The sequence below is a fragment of the Pristiophorus japonicus genome, chromosome 11 (genome assembly GCF_044704955.1).
Source record: "Pristiophorus japonicus isolate sPriJap1 chromosome 11, sPriJap1.hap1, whole genome shotgun sequence".
Classification (NCBI taxonomy): Eukaryota; Metazoa; Chordata; class Chondrichthyes; family Pristiophoridae; genus Pristiophorus; species Pristiophorus japonicus.
This window is the reverse complement of record NC_091987.1, coordinates 25,336,715-25,358,894: the sequence shown is the minus strand read 5'-3', so window position 1 is coordinate 25,358,894 and position 22,180 is coordinate 25,336,715. Positions and strand designations below refer to the sequence as shown.

The window sequence follows — 22,180 nt, the reverse complement described above, 5'->3', positions numbered from 1 at the left end:
CCGCACGGTCGGAGGGACAGTACTGAGGGAGCGCTGCACGGTCGGAGGGACAGTACTGAGGGAGCGGCGCACGGTCGGAGGGACAGTACTGAGGGAGCGCCGCACTGTCGGAGGGGTAGTACTGAGGGAGCGCCGCACTGTCGGAGGGGCAGTACTGAAGGACCACTGCATTGTTGGAGCGGCAGTACTGAGGGATCTCCGCACTTTCGGAGGGGCAGTACTCAGAAATCGGCGCACTGTCAGAGCGGCGGGACTGAGGGATCGCTGCACTGTCAGAGGGGCAGTATTGAGGGAGTGCCGCACTGTCGGAGGGGCAGTACTGAGAGAGCGCCGCACTGTCGGAGAGGCAGTACTGAGGGAGTGCTGCACTGTCGGTGGGGCAATACCGATGGAGCACTGCACTGTTGCAGGGGCAATACTGAGGGGTCGCTGCACTGTCGGAGGGGCAGTAGTGAGGGAGCGCTGCACTGTCGGAGTGGCAGTACTGAGGGATCTCCGCAGTGTCGGAGGGACAGTACTGAGGGAGTGCTGCACTGTCGGGGGGGGCAGTATAGAGGGATCGCCGCACTGTCGGAGGGGCAGTACTGAGGGAGCGCCGCACTGTCAGAGGGGTGGTACTGGGGGATCGCTGCACTGTCAGAGGGGCAGTACTGAGAGAGCGCCGCGCTGTCGGAGGGGCAGTATTGGGGGAGCGCCACACTGTCGGAGGGCCGGTTCTGGAGGATCGCTGCACTGTCGGAGGGGCAGTACCGAGTGAGCGCAGCACTGTCGGAGGGGCAGTACTGAGGGAACGCCGCACGGTCGGAGGGACAGTACTGAGAGAGCGCCGCACGGTCGGAGCGGCAGTACTGAGGGAACGCCGCACGGTCGGAGGGGCAGTACTGAGGGAACGCCGCACGGTCGGAGGGACAGTACTGAGAGAGCGCTGCACGGTCGGAGGGACAGTACTGAGGGAGCGGCGCACGGTCGGAGGGACAGTACTGAGGGAGCGCCGCACTGTCGGAGGGGTAGTACTGAGGGAGCGCCGCACTGTCGGAGGGGCAGTACTGAAGGACCACTGCATTGTTGGAGCGGCAGTACTGAGGGATCTCCGCACTTTCGGAGGGGCAGTACTCAGAAATCGGCGCACTGTCAGAGCGGCGGGACTGAGGGATCGCTGCACTGTCAGAGGGGCAGTATTGAGGGAGTGCCGCACTGTCGGAGGGGCAGTACTGAGAGAGCGCCGCACTGTCGGAGAGGCAGTACTGAGGGAGTGCTGCACTGTCGGTGGGGCAATACCGATGGAGCACTGCACTGTTGCAGGGGCAATACTGAGGGGTCGCTGCACTGTCGGAGGGGCAGTAGTGAGGGAGCGCTGCACTGTCGGAGTGGCAGTACTGAGGGATCTCCGCAGTGTCGGAGGGACAGTACTGAGGGAGTGCTGCACTGTCGGGGGGGGCAGTATAGAGGGATCGACGCACTGTCGGAGGGGCAATATCGAGGGAGCGCCGCAATGTTGGAGTGGCAGTGCCAAGGGAGTGCTGAACTGTCAGAGGGCAGTAGTGAGGGAGTGCTGCACTGTCGGAGGGGCAGTACTGGGGGAGCGCCGCACTGTCGGAGGGGCAGTACTGAGGGAGCGCCGCACTGTCGGGGGGGGCAGTATAGAGGGATCGACGCACTGTCGGAGGGGCAATATCGAGGGAGCGCCGCAATGTTGGAGTGGCAGTGCCAAGGGAGTGCTGAACTGTCAGAGGGCAGTAGTGAGGGAGTGCTGCACTGTCAGAGGGGCAGTATTGAGGGAGTGCCGCACTGTCGGAGGGGCAGTTCTGAGGGAGCGTTGCATAATCGGAGGAGCGGTACTGAGTGATCGCTGCGCTGTCGAAGGTGCAGTGCTGAGAGAGCGCTGCACTTTCGGAGGGACAGTATTGAGCTCGTGCTGCACTGTCGGAACGTCAGTACTAAGGGAGCGCTGCACTGTCGGAGGGGCAGTACTGAGGGATCTCCACACTGTCGGAGGGGCAGTACTGAGGGAGTGCTGCACTGTCGGTGGGGCAGTACGGAGGGAGCGACGCATTGTCGGAGGGGCAATACCGAGGGAGCGCCGCACTGTTGGAGTGGCAGTGCCAAGGGAGTGCTGAACTGTCAGAGGGCAGTACTGAGGGAGTGCTGCACTGTCGGAGGGGCAGTACTGAGGCAGCGCCGCACTGTCGGAGGGGCAGTACTGAGGGACCACTGCATTGTTGGAGCGGCAGTACTGAGGGAGCTCCGCACTTTCGGAGGGGCAGTACTCAGAGATCGGCGCACTGTCGGAGGGGCGGGACTGAGGGAGCACTGCACTGTCGGAGGGGCTGTACTGCGGGAGTGCCGCACTGTCGATGGGCCGGTACTGGGAGATCGCCGTGCTGTCGGAGGGGCAGTACTGAGGGAGTGCCACACTGTCAGAGGGACAGTAATGAGGGAGCACTGCACTGTCGGAGGGGCAGTTCTGAGGGAGCGTTGCATAATCGGAGGAGCGGTACTGAGTGATCGCTGCGCTGTCGAAGGTGCAGTGCTGAGAGAGCGCTGCACTTTCGGAGGGACAGTATTGAGGGAGTGCTGCACTGTCGGAACGTCAGTACTAAGGGAGCGCCGCACTGTCGGAGGGGCAGTACTGAGGGAACGCCGCACTGTCGGAGGGGTAGTACTGGGGGAACGCCGCACTGTCGGAGGGGCAGTACTGGGGGAACGCCGCACTGTCGGAGGGGCAGTACTGAGGGAGCACTGCACTGTCGGAGGGGCAGTACTGAGGGAGCACTGCACTGTCGGAGGGGCAGTACTGAGGGAGCACTGCACTGTCCGAGGGGCAGTACTGAGGGAGCACTGCACTGTCGGAGGGGCAGTACTGGGGGAACGCCGCACTGTCGGAGGGGCAGTACTGGGGGAACGCCGCACTGTCGGAGAGCCAGTACTGAGGGAGCGCAGCTCTATCGGAGGGGCCGTACTGAGGGAGCGCCGCACTGTCGGAGGGACTGTACTGAGGGAGGGCCACAGTGTCGGAGGGGCAGTATTGAGGGAGCGCCGCACTGTCGGAGGGGCAGTACTGAGGGAGCGCCGCACGGTCGGAGGGACAGTACTGAGGGAGCGCCGCACTGTCGGAGGGACACTTCTGAGGGAATGCCGCACTGTCGGAGGGGCAGTACTGAGGGAGCGCCGCACTGTCGGAGGGGCAGTACTGAGGGAGCGCCGCACTGTCGGAGGGGCAGTACTGAGGGACCACTGCATTGTTGGAGCGGCAGTACTGAGGGATCTCCGCACTTTCGGAGGGGCAGTACTCAGAGATCGGCGCACTGTCAGAGCGGCGGGACTGAGGGATCGCTGCACTGTCAGAGGGGCAGTATTGAGGGAGTGCCGCACTGTCGGAGGGGCAGTACTGAGGGAGTGCTGCACTGTCGGAGGGGCAGTACTGAGGGAGCGCCGCACTGTCGGAGGGGCAGTACTGAGGGAGTGCCGCACTGTCGGAGGGGCAGTACTGAGAAAGCGCTGCAGTGTCAGAGGGGCAGTACTGACGGATTGCTGCACGGTTGGAGGGGCAGTACTGAGGGAGGGCCACACTGTTGGAGGGGCAGTACTGAGGGAGCGCTGTACTGTCGGAGGGGCAGTACTGATGGAGCACCGCACTGTCGGAGGGACAGTACTGAGGGAGCGCTGTACTGTCGGAGGGGCAGTACTGAGGGAGCACCGCACTGTCGGAGGGGCAGTACTGAGGGAGCACCGCACTGTCGGAGGGCAGTACTGAGGGAGCCCCGCACTGTCGGAGGGGCAGTACTGAGGGAGCACCGCACTGTCGGAGGGCAGTACTGAGGGAGCGCTGTAGCCGCGTTCGGATGAGATGGTAAACCAAGGCCCTTGACTGCTCTCTGAGGTGGACAGAAAAGATCCTTTGTCAGTATTTGAGAGGAGAGCTGGAGTGTTCTATCCAGGTGTTTCGGGGTTAATATTTACCCCTCAATCAACATCACTAAAAAATAGACTATCTTGTTATTTCTCACATTGCTGTTTGTTGGGGCTTGCTGTATGCAAATATTTCGCCGTGTTTCCTTCATTAGAACAGTAACTACACTTCAAAAAAAGTACTTAATTGGCTGTGACTTGCTTTCGGAAAAATCACTAATTGTAGCGACACAGGTTCGCAAGGTCATAAAAAGCAAACCAAGAACTCGGGTTTATTTCTGGAGGGATAAAATTGAAAAGTAGGGAAGTTCTAGTAAACCTGTATCGAACCTTGGTTAGACCACACTGCGTACAGTTCTGGTCGCCATATTATAAACAGGATATCGAGGCACTGGAGAGGGTGCAGAGAAGATTTACAAGGATGATACCAGAAATGTGAGGATATACATATCAGGAAAGGATGGACAGGCTGGGTCTCTTTTCCCTTGAAAGACTAAGGCTGAGGGGTGACCTAATAGAGGTCTTTAAAATGATGAAAGGTTTTGATAGAGTGGATAGAGAGAGAATGTTTCCACTTGTGGGGAAGAGCATAACTAGAGGCCATCAATATAAGATAGTCACCGAGAAATCCAATAGGTAATTCAGGAGAGTGGTGAGAATGTGGAACTCGCTGCCACAGGGAGGGGTTGAGGCGAATAGTATCGATGTATTTAAGGGGAGTCTAGACAAGCATATGGGGGAGAAGGGAATAGAGGGTTACGCTGATAGAGCATAAACGCCGGCATGGACTGGTTGGGTCGAATGATCTGTTTCTGTGCCTTATATCCCATGGATTGGTTGGGCGCAATGGCCTGTTACTGGGCCGTATGTCCCATGGACTGGTTGAGCCGAAGGGTCTGTTTCTGGGCCGTATATCCCATGGACTGGTTGGGCCGAAGGGTCTGTTTCTGGGCCGTATATCCCATGGACTGGTTGGGACCAATGGCCTGTGTCTGGGCCGTATATCCCATGGACTGGTTGAGCCGAAGGGTCTGTGTCTGGGCAGTATATCCCATGGACTGGTTGGGCCCAATGGTCTGTGTCTGGGCAGTATATCCCATGGACTGGTTGGGCCCAATGGCCTGTGTCTGGGCAGTATATCCCATGGACTGGTTGGGCTCAATGGTCTGTGTCTGGGCCGTATATCCCATGGACTGGTTGGGCCGAAGGGTCTGTGTCTGGGCCGTATATCCCATGGATTGGTTGGGCCCAATGGTCTGTGTCTGGGCAGTATATCCCATGGACTGGTTGGGCCGAATGGCCTGTGTCTGGGCAGTATATCCCATGGATTGGTTGGGCCCAATGGTCTGTGTCTGGGCCGTATATCCCATGGACTGGTTGAGCCCAATGGCCTGTGTCTGGGCAGTATATCCCATGGACTGGTTGGGCCCAATGGTCTGTGTCTGGGCCGTATATCCCATGGACTGGTTGGGCCGAAGGGTCTGTGTCTGGGCAGTATATCCCATGGACTGGTTGGGCCGAAGGGTCTGTGTCTGGGCAGTATATCCCATGGACTGGTTGGGCCGAAGGGTCTGTGTCTGGGCAGTATATCCCATGGACTGGTTGGGCCGAAGGGTCTGTGTCTGGGCCGTATATCCCATGGACTGGTTGGGCCGAAGGGTCTGTTTCTGGGCCGTATATCCCATGGACTGGTTGGGCCCAATGGTCTGTTTCTGGGCCGTATATCCCATGGACTGGTTGGGCCGAAGGGTCTGTGTCTGGGCAGTATATCCCATGGACTGGTTGGGCCGAAGGGTCTGTTTCTGGGCCGTATATCCCATGGACTGGTTGAGCCGAAGGGTCTGTGTCTGGGCAGTATATCCCATGGACTGGTGGGGCCGAAAGATCTCTGTCTGGGCCGTATATCCCATGGACTGGTTGAGCCCAATGGTCTATGTCTGGGCAGTATATCCCATGGACTGGTTGGGCCCAATTGTCTGTGTCTGGGCAGTATATCCCATGGACTGGTTGGGCCCAATGGTCTGTGTCTGGGCCGTATATTCCATGGACTGGTTGGGCCGAAGGGTCTGTGTCTGGGCCGTATATCCCATGAACTGATTTGGCCCAATGGTCTGTGTCTGGGCAGTATATCCCATGGACTGATTGGGCCCAATGGTCTGTGTCTGGGCCGTATATCCCATGGACTGGTTGGGCCCAATGGTCTGTGTCTGGGCCGTATATTCCATGGACTGGTTGGGCCGAAGGGTCTGTGTCTGGGCCGTATATCCCATGGATTGGTTGGGCCCAATGGTCTGTGTCTGGGCCGTATATCCCATGGACTGGTTGGGCCCAATGGTCTGTGTCTGGGCAGTATATCCCATGGACTGGTTGGGCCCAATGGTCTGTGTCTGGGCAGTATATCCCATGGACTGGTTGACCCGAAGGGTCTGTGTCTGGGCCGTATATCCCATGGACTGGTTGGGCCGAAGGATCTGTGTCTGGGACGTATATCCCATGGACTGGTTGGGCCCAATGGTCTGTGTCTGGGCAGTATATCCCATGGACTGGTTGGGCCGAAGGGTCTGTTTCTGGGCAGTATATCCCATGGACTGGTTGAGCCGAAGGGTCTGTGTCTGGGCCGTATATCCCATGGACTGGTTGGGCGCAATGGCCTGTGTCTGGGCAGTATATCCCATGGACTAGTTGGGCCCAATGGCCTGTGTCTGGGCCGTATAGCCCATGGACTGGTTGGGCCCAATGGTCTGTGTCTGGGCAGTATATCCCATGGACTGGTTGAGCCGAAGGGTCTGTGTCTGGGCCGTATATCCCATGGACTGGTTGAGCCGAAGGGTCTGTTTCTGGGCCGTATATCCCATGGACTGGTTGGGCCCAATGGTCTGTTTCTGGGCCGTATATCCCATGGACTGGTTGAGCCCAATGATCTGTTTCTGGGCCGTATATCCCATGGACTGGTTGGGCCCAATGGTCTGTTTCTGGGCCGTATATCCCATGGACTGGTTGGGCCCAATGGTCTGTGTCTGGGCAGTATATCCCATGGACTGGTTGAGCCGAAGGGTCTGTGTCTGGGCCGTATATCCCATGGACTGGTTGGGCCCAATGGTCTGTTTCTGGGCCATATATCCCATGGACTGGTTGGGCCCAATGGTCTGTTTCTGGGCCGTATATCCCATGGACTGGTTGGGCCCAATGGTCTGTTTCTGGGCCATATATCCCATGGACTGGTTGGGCCCAATGGTCTGTTTCTGGGCCGTATATCCCATGGACTGGTTGGGCCCAATGGTCTGTTTCTGGGCCATATATCCCATGGACTGGTTGGGCCCAATGGTCTGTTTCTGGGCCGTATATCCCATGGACTGGTTGAGCCGAAGGGTCTGTGTCTGGGCCGTATATCCGGTGTAATCCTGAGGTTGTGAAAGGTCCTGTAGAAATACAAATATCTTTGCCCCTTCACACGGGTTATTCTCTTTGTGATCACACACCTGTAAGACAGAACTTACCTGCATGTTGTGATAATGTTTTCGATTGTGTAATATTGCTTTTGTTTAATATTTTATGATAAAAATAACTGCAATGTGTGTAAGCTCAGTGAACCATGGAACAAGGCCGAGAAGCAAAACATGATGGTAAATTAACTGCAAGAAATGTACTACATTAGTTTACACTGCTCTATTATGTTCGAATCCAGCTCAAGGACAGAACATTAATTCGTTACAGAATTAGATAAAGGATCTGCAACATATATCATTCCTTATCGCTAAAGTTGCAAGACCAGGCTAGGTAACGAGCTGTGAAAGTTATGTATAATTGTCTGTGTAGGTGTTCTCAGAGTGGCTCCTTCTGCGAGATAAGCTGTTGCAGGTCAGCGAATGCTTGAATTAATAACTAGTGTAGTGTAATGGATGTGATGGATGGCCAGGAAGCTGCAGGCTTCACCAGTGTTTGAAAGGGAGACACAGTATCAGAGGAGCAGCTACTGAACCCTGAAGGCAACACAAACACAGGGAAAGATTGGAGAGGTACAGTCAACAGAACACAGCAAGAGAGCATGCTACAGACACTTGGTGGGCTGAGGTTTTGAGGCACAGGCTGTCGACTATCCCCTTGTTAAGTATTACTTCTGTGCACTGGATGTAAAGTACTTAATAAAATCTGTTGTGATTATAAACAATGTATCTGTACCCATCGTGGTTTGTTGTGGTCACAAACAAGTCTCTTATGTCAGAATAAGCTGAGAAGTTACACAATGTGTTCTGTAACATTTTCTTCCACCTCCAGACTCACCAAATCCTCTGCATTCGATTACAGTGCAGTATGAGATTCAACATCGTGGGAACGGATTTATCGGTGAGATAGTTCCCGGCGAGAGACAGGCGCTGTATGGTCCGGTTCACGCAGAGAGCAGTGACCAGCTCTTGGCAAATACCATCCGTCAAGCTGTTAAATCCAAGCCTGTGGATCGGAGGGAGAAAGGGAGTGAATCAGGACTGAGTGAAGGGGTGGGGGAGAGCGGCGGGAGAGAGGGAGTGAACCAGAGCTGGGTGAAGGGGTGAGAGAGAGGAGGGAGAAAAGGAGTGAATCAGGACTGAGTGAAGGGGTGGGGGAGAGCGGCGGGAGAGAGGGAGTGATCCAGAGCTGGGTGAAGGGGTGAGAGAGAGGAGGGAGAAAGGGAGTGAATCAGGACTGAGTGAAGGGGTGGGGGAGAGCGGCGGGAGAGAGTGAGTGAACCAGAGCTGGGTGAAGGGGTGGGGGAGAGGAGGGAGAAAAGGAGTGAATCAGGACTGAGTGAAGGGGTGGGGGAGAGCGGCGGGAGAGAGTGAGTGAACCAGAGCTGGGTGAAGGGGTGGGGGAGAGGAAGGAGAAAAGGAGTGAATCAGGACTGAGTGAAGGGGTGGGGGAGAGCGGCGGGAGAGAGGGAGTGAACCAGAGCTGGGTGAAGGGGTGAGAGAGAGGAGTGCACCAGGGTGGGCGAAGGCAGAGCGAGAGAATCATTGAAATTTACAGCACGGAAGGAGGCCATTTCGGCCCATCGTGTCCACACCGGCCGACCAAGAGCTATCCAGCCGAATCCCACTTCACTTCAAGTACACATCCAAGTATTTTTAAATGTGGTGAGGGCTTCTGCCTCTACCACCCTTTCAGGCCGTGAGTTCCAGACCCCCACCACCCTCTGGATGAAGAAATTTCCCCTCAAATCCCCTCTAAACCTCCCCGCAATTACTTTAAATCTATGGCCCCTGGTTGTTGACCCCTCTGCCAAGGGAAATAGGTCCTTCCTATCCACTCTATCCAGGCCCCTCATAATTTTATACACCTCACTCAGGTCTCCTCATTAGCCACCTCTGTTCCAAAGAAAACAGACCTAGCATCTCCAATTTTTCCCCATAGCTAAAATTCTCCAGTCCAGGCAACATTCTTGTAAATGTCCTCTGCACCCTCGCCAGTGCAATCAGATCTTTCCTGACTCATCAGGGGAGGGCAGCAGCAGCCAACTTCATGGCACCGTGGGTGGCTCTGCTGCACAGGAGGGCAGGAAAAAGAGTGGGAGAGCTACAGTAATAGGGGATTCGATTGTAAGGGGAATAGATAGACGTTTCTGCGGCCACAACCGAGACTCCAGGATGGTATATTGCCTCCCTGGTGCAAGGGTCAAGGATGTATCGGAGCGGGTGCAGGACATTCTGAAAAGGGAGGGTGAACAACCAGTTGTCGTGGTGCATATAGGTATCAACGATATCGGTAAAAAAAGGGATGAGTCCTACGAGACAAATTTAAGGAGCTAGGAGCTAAATTAAAAAGTAGGACCTCAAAAGTAGTAATCTCAGGATTGCTACCAGTGCCACATGCTAGTCAGAGTAGGAATCGGAGGATAGCCCAGATGAATACGTGGCTTGAGGGGTGGTGCAAGAGGGAGACATTCAAATTCCTGGGACATTGGAACCGGTTCTGGGGGAGATGGGACCAGTACAAATCGGACGGTCTGCACCTGGGCAGGACCGGAACCAATGTCCTAGGGTTTGCTAGTGCTGTTGGGAAGTCGTTAAACAAACCTGGCAGGGGGATGGGAACCTGTCATGTATCTCACATTACTGCATATAACTGTATCTTACCATGCTATACATGACTGTAACTGGATATGACCTGTAACAATAAGCATACCTTACCACCAGGGGTGCACTTGCAGGAGACACTCCATACCTGTCCCACTGAGGTATATAAAGGGAGGTCTCAGGCAAGTGCAGCACTGGAGAGCTGGAATTAAAGGTGCAGGTCCTGAGTGACCTTGACTTCAGCATGTGTCTCGTGTAAGTCAGTACATTGGAGTCAGGACTCAACAGTGGCGACGAGTTATGGGATCACAGAATCCACAGAATGGCTAGCAACAGCTCAGATGCAATGCTGGAGACAATTGGGATGACTTTATAGAAAGACTCCAGCAAAGCTTTGTGACCAAAGACTGGCTGGGCGATGATAAGGCAGACAAGAGAAGAGCCCATCTCTTGACCAGCTGTGGCTCGAAAACATACGCTTTAATGAAAGACCTGCTGGCACCCGAGAAACCAGCAAGCAAGTCGTTTGAGGAGTTGAGCACACTGGTGAGAGACCACCTGAAGCCAGCGAGCAGCCTACACATGGCCAGACACAGGTTCTACAACTACAGATGCTGTGTGGGCCAAAGCATACCCGACTTCGTGGTGGAACTTCGGAGGCTGGCTAGTTTATGTGAGTTCCCCAACGACCGAAGGAGAGAAGTACTGAGAGACTTTTTAATTGAAGGAATAGGCCACGCAGGCATATTCCGAAAGCTTATAGAGACTAAGAACTTGACTCTCGAAGCAGCAGCACTGGTCGCACAGATGTTCTTGGCAGGCGAAGAAGAAACGAGGCTGATCTATACTTCGGGTACGACAACCAACGAGGCATCGGAACAAGGGGTTCACATTGTGAAACAAACCGCTACCCCCACACACAGACAAAGACAGGAGAGCAGGCCTTCAACAGCAGACAGAGGCGCCAGAAGCCATCAAAATCAAGGGCCACATGAACGGCCGATCACACCTCATCAACCCACAATGCGAGCAATCAACAACAGATTGAGAGAAGCTCAAGAGAGATCAGCCAGACACAGCTCATCCTTCGGAAACAATAGAAACGGTTTGTGTTGGAGATGTGGGGGGAAGGCACTCAACCAGGGTGTGTCGATTTCAGCATGCCGTTTGCAGAAACTGCAACTACACAGGGCATCTGGCTCGCAGGTGCAGAAAAACAGCAGCTCGGCTGGTATACGAATCGGAAGGGTCGGAAAGCGGACCAGAAGACGGTTGGAACAGTGCACGGGACGCAGAGGTACAGCGGGTCAACACGATCAATATCCACTGTTCTTACACCAAGACGCCTCCAATTATAATGAGGGTTCTACTCAACAGGATACCTGTCAACATGGAACTGGACACGTGCCCAGTCAATCCCTCATGAGCGTTCAACAATTTGAACAGCTGTGGCCACACAAAAGCAACAGACCAAACCTCACAAAGATCGACACCAAACTAAGGACCTATAGGAAAGAAATCGTCCCAGTCCTTGGCAGCGCCATGCTCTCAGTCACACACAAAGGGATGGTGAACCGACTTTCCCTGTGGATTGTCCCCGGAGATCTCCCAGCCCTGTTGGGGAGAAGCTGGCTAGCAGAACTTAATTGGAAATGGGATGATGTTCACGCCATGTCGTCAGAGGAACGGACCTCCTGCTCAACAGTTCTAAGCCGTTTTGAACATCTCTTTCAGCCAGGTGTGGGCACCTTGAAAGGGGCTAAAGTTAGAATCTACATCACACAGAATGCCAGACCAGTCCATCACAAGGCTAGAGCTGTGCCTTATGTGATGAGGGAAAAGAGTGAAAACGAACTGGACCGGCTTCTGCAGGAAGGCATAATTTCTCCCGTGGAATTCAGCGACTGGGCAAGCCCCATCGTCCCCGTCATGAAGCCTGATAGATCCGTGCGAATCTGTGGGGATTACAAGTCTACCATAAACAGAGTCTCCCTACAGGACCAATATTCGCTGCCCAGAGCGGAGGACCTATTTGCCACGTTGGCCGGAGGAAAACTTTTCTCGAAACTTGACCTCACATCTGCGTATATGACGCAAGAACTGACCGAAGAGTCTAAGCTACTCACCACCATCAACACACATCGAGGCCTTTTTATGTACAATCGATGCCCATTCGGCATCAGGTTAGCAGCTGCTATATTCCAGCGCAACATGGAGAGTCTGCTCAAGACCATCCAGGGACGGTTGTGTTTCAAGATGACATACTCATCACGGGGAGTGACCTTGACTTCAGCATTTGTCTCATGTAAGTCAGTACATTAGAGTCAGGACTTAACAGAACCTGTGCAGGGAGACAGAGGGAAATAAAATGGAGGCAGAAGCAAAAGATAGAAAGGAGAATAGTAAAAGTGGAGGGCAGAGAAACCCAAGGCAAAAAACAAAAAGGGCCACATTACAGCAAAATTCTAAAGGGGCAAAGTGTGTTAAAACGACAAGCCTGAAGGCTCTGTGCCTCAATGCGAGGAGTATTTGGAATAAGGTGGATTAATTAACTGCGCAGACAGCAGTTAACGGATATGATGTAATTGGCATCATGGAGACATGGCTCCAGGGTGACCAAGTCTGCGAACTCAACATCCAGGGGTATTCAACATTTAGGAAGGATAGACAGAGAGGAAAAGGAGGTGGGGTGGCATTGCTGGTTAAAGAGGAAATTAATGCAATAGTAAGGAAGGACATTAGCCTGGATGATGTGGAATCGGTATGGGTGGAGCTGCGGAATACCAAAGGGAAGAAAATGTTAGTGGGAGTTGTGTACAGACCACCAAACAGTAGTAGTGAGGTTGGGGACAGCATCAAACAAGAAATAAGGGATGCGTGCAATAAAGGTACAGCAGTTATCATGGGCAACTTTAATCTACATATTGATTGGGCTAACCAAACTGGTAGCAATGCAGTGGAGGAGGATTTCCTGGAGTGTATTAGGGATGGTTTTCGAGACCAATTTGTCGAGGAACCAACTAGAGAGCTGGCCATCCTCGACTGGGTGATGTGTAATGAGAAGGGACCAATTAGCAATTTTGTTGTGCGAGACCCCTTGGGGAAGAGTGACCATAATATGGTAGAATTCTTTATTAAGATGGAAAGTGACACAGTTAATTCGGAAACCAGGGTCCTGAACTTAAGGAAAGGGAACTTCGAAGGTATGAGGCGTGAATTGGCTAGAATAGACTGGCAAAGGACACTTAAAGGGTTGACGGTGGATAAGCAATGGCAAACATTTAAAGATCACATGGATGAACTTCAGCAATTGTACATCCCTGTCTGGAGTAAAAATAAAACGGGGAAGGTGGCTCAACCGTGGCTAACAAGGGAAATTAAGGATAGTTAAAACCAAGGAAGAGGCATATAAATTGGCTAGAAAAAGCAACAAACCTGAGGACTGGGAGAAATTTAGAATTCAACTGAGGAGGACTAAAGGTTTAATTAAGAGGGGGAAAATAGAGTACGAGAGGAAGCTTGAAGGGTACATAAAAACTGACTGCAAAAGCTTCTATAAATATGTGAAGAGAAAAAGATTAGTGAAGACAAATGTAGGTCCCTTGCAGTCGGATTCAGGGGAATTTATAATGGGGAACAAAGAAATGGCAGACCAATTGAACAAATACTTCGATTCTGTCTTCACGAAGGAAGACACAAATAACCTTCCGAATGTATTAGGGGACAGTGGGTCTTGTGAGAAGAAGGAACTGAAGGATACCTTTATTAGGCGGGAAATTGTGTTAGGGAAATTGATGGGATTGAAGGCCGATAAATCCCCAGGGCCTGATAGTCTGCATCCCAGAGTACTTAAGGAAGTGGCCCGAGAAATAGTGGATGCATTGGTGATCATTTTCCAACAGTCTATCGACTCTGGATCAGTTCCTATCGACTGGAGGGTAGCTGATGTAACACCACTTTTTTAAAAAGGAGGGAGAGAGAAAACGGGTAATTATAGACCGGTTAGCCTAACATCACTAGTGGGGAAAATGTTGGAATCAATCATGAAGGATGAAATAGAGGCGCATTTGGAAAGCAGTGACAGGATCGGTCCAAGTCAGCATGGATTTATGAAAGGGAAATCATGCTTGACGAATCTTCTGGAATTTTTTGAGGATGTAATTAGCAGAGTGGACAAGGGAGAACCAGTGGATGTGGTGTATTTGGACTTTCAAAGGCTTTTGACAATGTCCCGCACAAGAGATTGGTGTGCAAAATCAAAGCGCATGGTATTGGAGGTAATGTACTGATGTGGATAGAGAACTGGTTGGCAGACAGGAAGCAGAGAGTCAGGATAAACGGGTCCTTTTCAGAATGGCAGGCAGTGACTAGTGGAGTGCCGCAGGGCTCAGTGCTGGGACCCCAGCTCTTTACAATATACATTAACGATTTGGATGAAGAAATTGAGTGTAATATCTCCAAGTTTGCAGATGACACTAAACTGGGTGGCGGTGTGAGCTGTGAGGGGGACGCTAAGAGGCTGCAGGGTGACTTGGACAGGTTAGTTGAATGGGCAAATGCATGGCAGATGCAGTATAATGTGGATAAATGTGAGGTTATCCATTTTGGGGGCAAAAACATGAAGGCAGAATATTATCTGAATGGCGGCAGATTAGGAAAAGGGGAGGTGCAACGAGACCTGGGTGTCATGGTTCATCAGTCATTGAAGGCTGGCATGCAGGTACAGCAGGTGGTGAAGAAGGCAAATGGTATGTTGGCCTTCATAGCTAGCAGATTTGAGTATAGGAGCAGGGAGGTCTTACTGCAGTTGTAAAGGGCCTTAGGGAGTGCAGCGAAGGTTCACCAGACTTATTCCAGGGATGGCTGGACTGTCATATGAGGAGAGACTGGATCAACTGGGCCTTTATTCACTGGAGTTTAGAAGGATGAGAGGGGATTTCATAGAAACGTGTAAGATTCTGACGGGTCTGGACAGGTTAGATGCGGGAAGAATGTTTCCGATGTTGGGGAAGTCCAGAACCAGGGAACATAGTCTTCGGATAAGGGGTAGGCCATTTAAGACTGAGAGTTGTTAACCTGGAATTCCCTGCCGCAGAGAGTTGTTGATGCCAGTTCATTGGATATATTCAAAAGGGAGCTTGTTATGGCCCTTACGGCTAAGGGGATCAAGGGGTATGGAGAGAAAGCAGGAAAGGGGTACTGAAGGAATGATCGGCCATGATCTTATTGAATGGCGGTGCAGGCTCGAAAGGCCGAATGGCCTACACCTGCACCTATTTTCTATGTTTCTATGTGGTGACCAGAACTGCACGCAGTACTCCAGCTGCAGCCTAACCAGTGTTTTATCCAAGTTCAAGCATAACCTCCCTGCTGTTGTATTCCATGCCTTGACTAATAAGGGTAAGTGTTCCATATGCCTTCTTAACCACCTTATCTACCTGGTCTGCTACCTTCAGGGATCTGTGGACCTGCACTCCAAGGTCCCTTTGTTACTCTACAGTTTTCAGTATTGTCATGTATGTAACCACAATGTAACACAACTGTATTACTGTATACACTCAACCTAGATGCACACCTTGACCACAAGGGATGAATTTGTGGGAGACACTCCTTACCTGATCACACAGGTGTAAAAAGGGAGGTCCCACGCAGGGTCATCATCTTTGGAGTCCTGTGAATAAAGAGTTAAGGTCACAGAGTGACCTTGACCCCAGAATGTGCCTTGTGTGGTTTCATACTGTAGAGTAAGGACTTTATATTGGCGACGAGAAACGGGAATTCGTGACCCACGAGAATGGCCACCGGTAGCACAGAGGAACGGTACTGTGTTGGGGAAGACTGGGACGATTTTGTCGAGAGGCTTCAGCAAAGCTTCGTTACGAAAGAATGGCTGGGGGATGCAGCGGCCGACAAGCGAAGGGCTCATCTTTTGACCAGCTGCGGACCAAAGACTTACGCGCTCATGAAGGACTTACTAGCACCCGAAAAGCCGGCGGACAAAACCTTTGAAGAACTTAGCAAATTGATCGGGAGCACCTCAAACTGGCGAGCAGCATACATGTGGCCTGACACAGATTCTACACCCACCGACGTCGTGAAGGACAGAGCATACCGGACTTCATAGCGGAACTCCGGAGTTTGGCCAGCCTCTGTAAGTTCACAGACGCCTGCAGGGGGAGATGCTAAGGGACTTCTTTATCGAGGGCATCGGTCATGCGGGAATTTTCCGCAAATTAATTGAGACCAAAGATTTGACCTTGGAAGCGGCGGCGTTGATAGCTCAAACTTTCATGGCGGGGGAGGAAGAGACAAAAATAATATACGTGCGCAATTCTGCCTCTATCGCGGCGATGGATCAGGGAGTCAACATCATCAATGCGACTCAAAGCCCCGCAGGCAGGCAGGGGCAGTCCGACACTCTCCAGGCAGCAATAGACCCCAGAGTAGGACTTCAACAGAGACAATGACAGGCTGAACGGACATTCACGCCATCACCCAGTGGACAATGCGGCCCGGGTTGGGGCCATTGACACCCACTAATAGGGTACTTAAGAGCAGACAAAGGGACAGTCAGCGCGGAATGCCTGGCCATAGTCCCTTTGTGGATGACACTAAGTTGAGTGGCAGTGTGAGCTGCGAGGAGGATGCTATGAGGCTGCAGAGTGACTTGGATAGGTTAGGTGAGTAGGCAAATGCATGGCAGATGAAGTATAATGTGGATAAATGTGACGTTATCCACTTTGGTGGTAAAAACAGAGAGACAGACTATTATCTGAATGGTGACAGATTAGGAAAAGGGGAGTTGCAATGAGACCTGGGTGTCATGGTACATCAGTCATTGAAGGTTGGCATGCAGGTACAGCAGGCGGTTAAGAAAGCAAATGGCATGTTGGCCTTCATAGCGAGGGGATTTGAGTACAGGGCCTTGGTGAGGCCACACCTGGAGTATTGTGTACAGTTTTGGTCTCCTAACTTGAGGAAGGACATTCTTGCTATTGAGGGAGTGCAGCGAAGGTTCACCAGACTGATTCCCGGTATGGCGGGACTGACATATCAAGAAAGACTGGATCAACTGGGCTTTTATTCACTGGAGTTCAGAAGAATGAGAGGGGATCTCATAGAAACGTTTAAAATTCTGACGGGTTTAGACAGGTTAGATGCAGGAAGAATGTTCCCAATGTTGGGGAAGTCCAGAACCAGGTGTCACAGCCTAAGGATAAGGGGTAAGCCATTTAGGACCGAGATGAGGAGAAACTTCTTCACCCAGAGAGTGGTGAACCTGTGGAATTCTCTACCACAGAAAGTTGTTGAGGCCAATTCACTCAATATATTCAAAAAGGAGTTAGATGTAGTCCTTACTACTAAGGGGATCAAGAGGTATGGTGAGAAAGCAGGAATGGGGTACTGAAGTTGCATGTTCAGCCATGAACTCATTGAATGGCGGTGCAGGCTCAAAGGGCCGAAAGGCCTACTCCTGCAGCTATTTTCTATGTTTCTATGTTCCCAACAATGGAAACTTTAACTCATGCTGGCGGTGTGGGGGAAAACACTCAGCTAGATCTTGCAGATTGCAACAGTTTGTCTGCAGGAACTGCAATCTCAGTGGCCACTTAGCTCGAATGTGCAGGAAGTCTACAACCAGACTAATATATGAGGCGGATGGACCAGAAGAGAGTTCTTTGAGGCAGGATGACTTTTGGGGCAAATCGATGGACGCCGAGGTTCAGCGGGTCCATGTGGCGAATATTCACAGTTCATACACCAAAACGCCACTGATGATGATGAGGGTTTTATTAAACGGTATCCCTGTACGAGCTGGTCACTGGGGCCAGCCAGTCACTCATGGGCGTTCAGCAATTTGAGAAGCTATGGCCACTTAAAGCCAGTAGACCCAAATTAGCACATATTGAGACACAATTACGGACTTACACTAAAGAAATCATTCTGGTGCTAGGCAGTGCAATGTTGGTTGTCACACACAATGGGTTAGTGAATCGGCTGCTGCTCTGGATTGTCCAGGGCAATGGTCCCGCACTGTTGGGGAGGAGCTGGTTAGCCGAGATGAACTGGAAATGGGGGGATGTTCACGCAATGTCATCTGTGGAGCAAAAATCGTGCTCACAAGTCCTACAATAATTCGATTCACTATTCCAACCTGGCGTCGGACTTTCAAAGGCACTAAAGTAGTGATACACATCACCCCGGACGCCAGGCCAGTGCACCACAAAGCCAGAGCGGTGCCGTATCTGATACGGGAAAAGATTGAGAGCGAATTGGACCGGCTGTTGAGAGAGTGCATCATCTCGCCTGTTGAATTCAGCGACTGGGCGAGCCCCATCGTTCTCGTCCTAAAAGCGGATGGCTCTGTCAGGATCTGTGGCGACTACAAGGTCACATCAATCGGGTGTCCCTACAAAATCAATACCCGCTCCCGAGAGCGGAGGACCTCTTCGCCACGCTGGCAGGCAGCAAGCTGTTCACCAAGTTGGACCTCACTTCAGCCTACATGACCCAGGAACTGGCCGACGAATCTAAGCTACTGACCACCATCACCGCGCACAAGGGACTGTTCGTTTATAACAGGTGCCCGTTTGGCATTCAATCAGCGGCCGCGATTTTTCAAAGAAACATGCAAAGCCTGCTCAAATCCATTCCTGGAACGATCGTATTCCAGGACGACATCCTCATCACGGGTTGAGACACCGAGGAACACCTCCACAACCTGGAGGATGTGCTATGCCGAATGGACCGGGTAGGCCTGCGACTCAAGAAGTCTAAATATGTGTTCTTAGCTCCTGAGGTTGAGTTTCTGGGCAGGAGGGTTGCTGCAGATGCGATTCTGCCCACCGAATCCAAAACAGAGGCGATTCGATGAGCACCCAGGCCCTGCAATACATCGGAGTTGCGTTCATTCCTGGGACTGTTGAACTATTTCGGGAACTTTCTGCCGAACTTGAGCACGTTGTTGGAGCCGCTACACGCGCTCCTGCGAAATGATTGCGATTGGTTTTGGATGGACTGTCAGGAACGGGCTTTTGATCGGGCGCAAAACCTACTTTGTTCAAACAAGTTGTTGATTCTGTACGACCCCTGTAAAAAAATTGGTTCTGACATGTGATGCATCGTCCTATGGGGTTGGGTGCGTGTTGCAGCAGTGCAAGGCTGAGGGTCAACTACAACCTGTGGCTTATGCCTCCAGGTCTCTCTCTCAAGCAGAACGGGGATATGGGATGGTCGAGAAAGAAGCGCTTGCATGTGTCTATGGTGTAAAAAAAATGCATCAGTACCTGTTTGGTAGGAAGTTTGAATTAGAGACGGACCACAAGCCATTAACATCCCTATTGTCAGACAGCAAGGCTATCAATGCCAATACGTTAGCCCGCACACAGTGATGGCTCTTGCTGCTTATGACTACTTCATCCGGCACCAGCCTGGCACTGAAAATTGCGCTGATGCGCTCAGCAGGCTTCCACTGGCCACCACTGAGGGGACAGCGGAGCAAAGCGCCGAGATGATCATGGCTGTCGATGCCTTTGACAGCGCAGGCTCCCCCATCACACCCTGCCAGATCAAAATCTGGACAGACAGAGATCCCCTCCTATCCCTGATTAAGAAATGTGTCCGGACTGGGGATTGGGCGCCCGCACACGGAGCACGCCCTGAGGAAGTCAGACCGTTCTACAGACGGATGGATGAGCTCTCCATCCAAGCCGACTGCCTACTATGGGGCAGCCGGGTAGTTATGCCCCAAAAGGGCAGGGAGGCATTCATCAGAGAACTCCACAGCGAGCACCCAGGCATTGTGCTGATGAAGGCCATTGCCCGGTCACACGTTTGGTGGCCTGGAATTGATTCAGACCTGGAACACTGTGTTCACAGGTGCACGACGTGTGCCCAGCTGGGTAATGGTGTGCCCAGGGAGGCCCCGCTCAGCCCGTGGCCCTGGCCCACTAGGCCATGGTCACGCATTCATGTTGACTACGCGGACCTGTTCATGGGTAAGATGTCCCTCATTGTGGTAGATGCGTACTCGAAATGGATCGAGTGCATCATTCTGAATTCATGCACGTCATCCACCACCGTGGAAAGCCTATGTGCGATCTTCACAACCCATGGCTTGCTGGACATCCTGGTTAGTGATAATAGCCCATGTTTCACAAGCTACGAATTCCGAGAGTTTATGTCGGGCAATGGCATCAACCACGTCAGGACTGCACCGTTCAAGCCGGCCTCCAACGGCCAGGCGGAACGTGTGGTCCAAATCATTAAGCAAGGTATGCTCAGGATTCAAGGACCCTCCCTACAATGCCGCCTATCGCGTCTCCTGCTGGCCTATAGATCCCGATCGCAGTCGCTCACCGGGGGTCCCGCCCGCAGAGCTACTAATGAAATGGACAGTCAAAATTCGGTTGTCCCTCATTCACCCAGTCCTGACCGACACAGTTGAGGGCAAGCGTAAGTCACAAAACGAGTACCATGACTGTAATTCGAGGGGGAGATGTATAGAAATAAATGATCCTGTATTCGTCCTCAATCACGCCATGGGGCCCAAATGGCTTGAGGGCACTGGAATTGACAAAGAGGGGAATAGGGTCATCGTGGTAAAACTCAACAATGGTCAGATATGCCGTAAGCATCTGGACCAAGTTTAAAAAAAGGTTCAGCATCGACACGGAGGAACCTGAAGAAGACCATAAGATGGAGCTCACAACACCGCCAGTGAACGAGCAACAAGAGCAATCAGAAGAATGCACAGTCCCTGCGGTCAGGCCGGACAGGCCGGAATCACCACAGGTGACAGACACTCACGTCAGTGTTCAACAACCAGAGCCCCAACTGCGGCGCTCCACGAGGGAGCGTAGACCACCTGAAATACTGAACCTATGATCCCAATAAGACTTTGGGGGGGGGGGGGGAAGGTGATGTCATGTATGTAACCACAATGTAACACCACTGTATTACTGTATACACTCAACCTAGATGCACACCTTGACCACAAGGGGTGCACTTGTGGGAGACACTCCTTACCTGATCACACAGGTATAAAAAGGGAGGTCCCACGCAGGGTCATCGTCTTTGGAGTCCTGTGAATAAAGAGTTAAGGTCACAGAGTGACCTTGTCCCCAGAATGTGCCTCGTGTGGTTTCATACTGTAGAGTAAGGACTTTACAAGTATTGTACCATTTAATGCCTTGCTAGACCTCCACAGATGCATTACCAAACACTTATCCGGATTGAATTCCATTTGCCACTGTTCGGCCCACCTGACCAGTTCATTGATATCTTCCTGCAGTCTACAGCTTACTTCTACATTATTAACCACACAGCCTATTTTAGTGTAATCTGCAAACTTCTTAATCATACCCCCAACATTTAAGTCCAAGTCATTGATATATACCACAAAAAGCGAGGGACCCAGCACTGAGCCCTGCGGAACCCATAAGAACATAAGAAATAGGAGCAGGAGTCGGCCATATGGCCCCTCGAGCCTGCTCCGCCATTTAATATGATCATGGCTGATCTGATCATGGACTCAGCTCCACTTCCCTGTCCGCTCCCCATAACCCCTTATCATTTAAGAAACTGTCTATCTCTGTCTTAAATTTATTTAATGTCCCAGCTTCCACAGCTCTCTGAAGCACCGAATTCCATAGATTTACAACCCTCTTAGAAATTTCTCCTCATCTCAGTTTTAAATGGGCATCAGTGGAAACATCCTCTCTGCATCAACCTTGTCAAGCCCCCTCATCATCTTATACGTTTCGATAAGATCACCTCTCATTCTTCTAAACTCCAATGTGTATAGGCCCAACCTACTCAATCTTTCCTCATAAGTCAACCCCCTCATCCCCGGAATCAATCTATTGAACCTTCTTTGAACTGCCTCCATGCAAGTATATCCTTTCTTAAATATGGAAACCAAAACTGCACGCAGTATTCCAGGTGTGGCCTCACCAATTCCCTGCTTTTATACTCCATCCCCTTTGCAATAAAGGCCAAGATACCATTGGACATCCTGATCACTGGCTGTACCTGCATACTATCCTTTTGTGTTTCATGCACAAGTACCCCCAGATCCCGCTGTACTGCGGCACTTTGCAATCTTTCTCCATTTAAATAATAACTTGCTCTTTGATTTTTTTCTGCCAAAGTGCATGACCTCACACTTTCCAACATTATACTCCATCTGCCAAATTTTTGCCCACTCACTTAGCCTGTCTATA

The 22,180-nt window shown here is 51.8% G+C and overlaps 1 protein-coding gene across 1 annotated transcript in view; it reads right to left on the bottom strand.

Annotated features, from left to right (window-relative positions):
* The window catches only part of LOC139275700 (NACHT, LRR and PYD domains-containing protein 12-like), a 190,018-nt gene that overhangs the window by 28,444 nt on the left and 139,394 nt on the right, over positions 1 to 22,180 (bottom strand). The window contains exon 10 of the mRNA XM_070892876.1: positions 8,191 to 8,358. Within this exon, the coding sequence (XP_070748977.1) occupies positions 8,191 to 8,358 (168 nt within the window). The remainder of the gene's footprint in view (positions 1 to 8,190; positions 8,359 to 22,180) is intronic.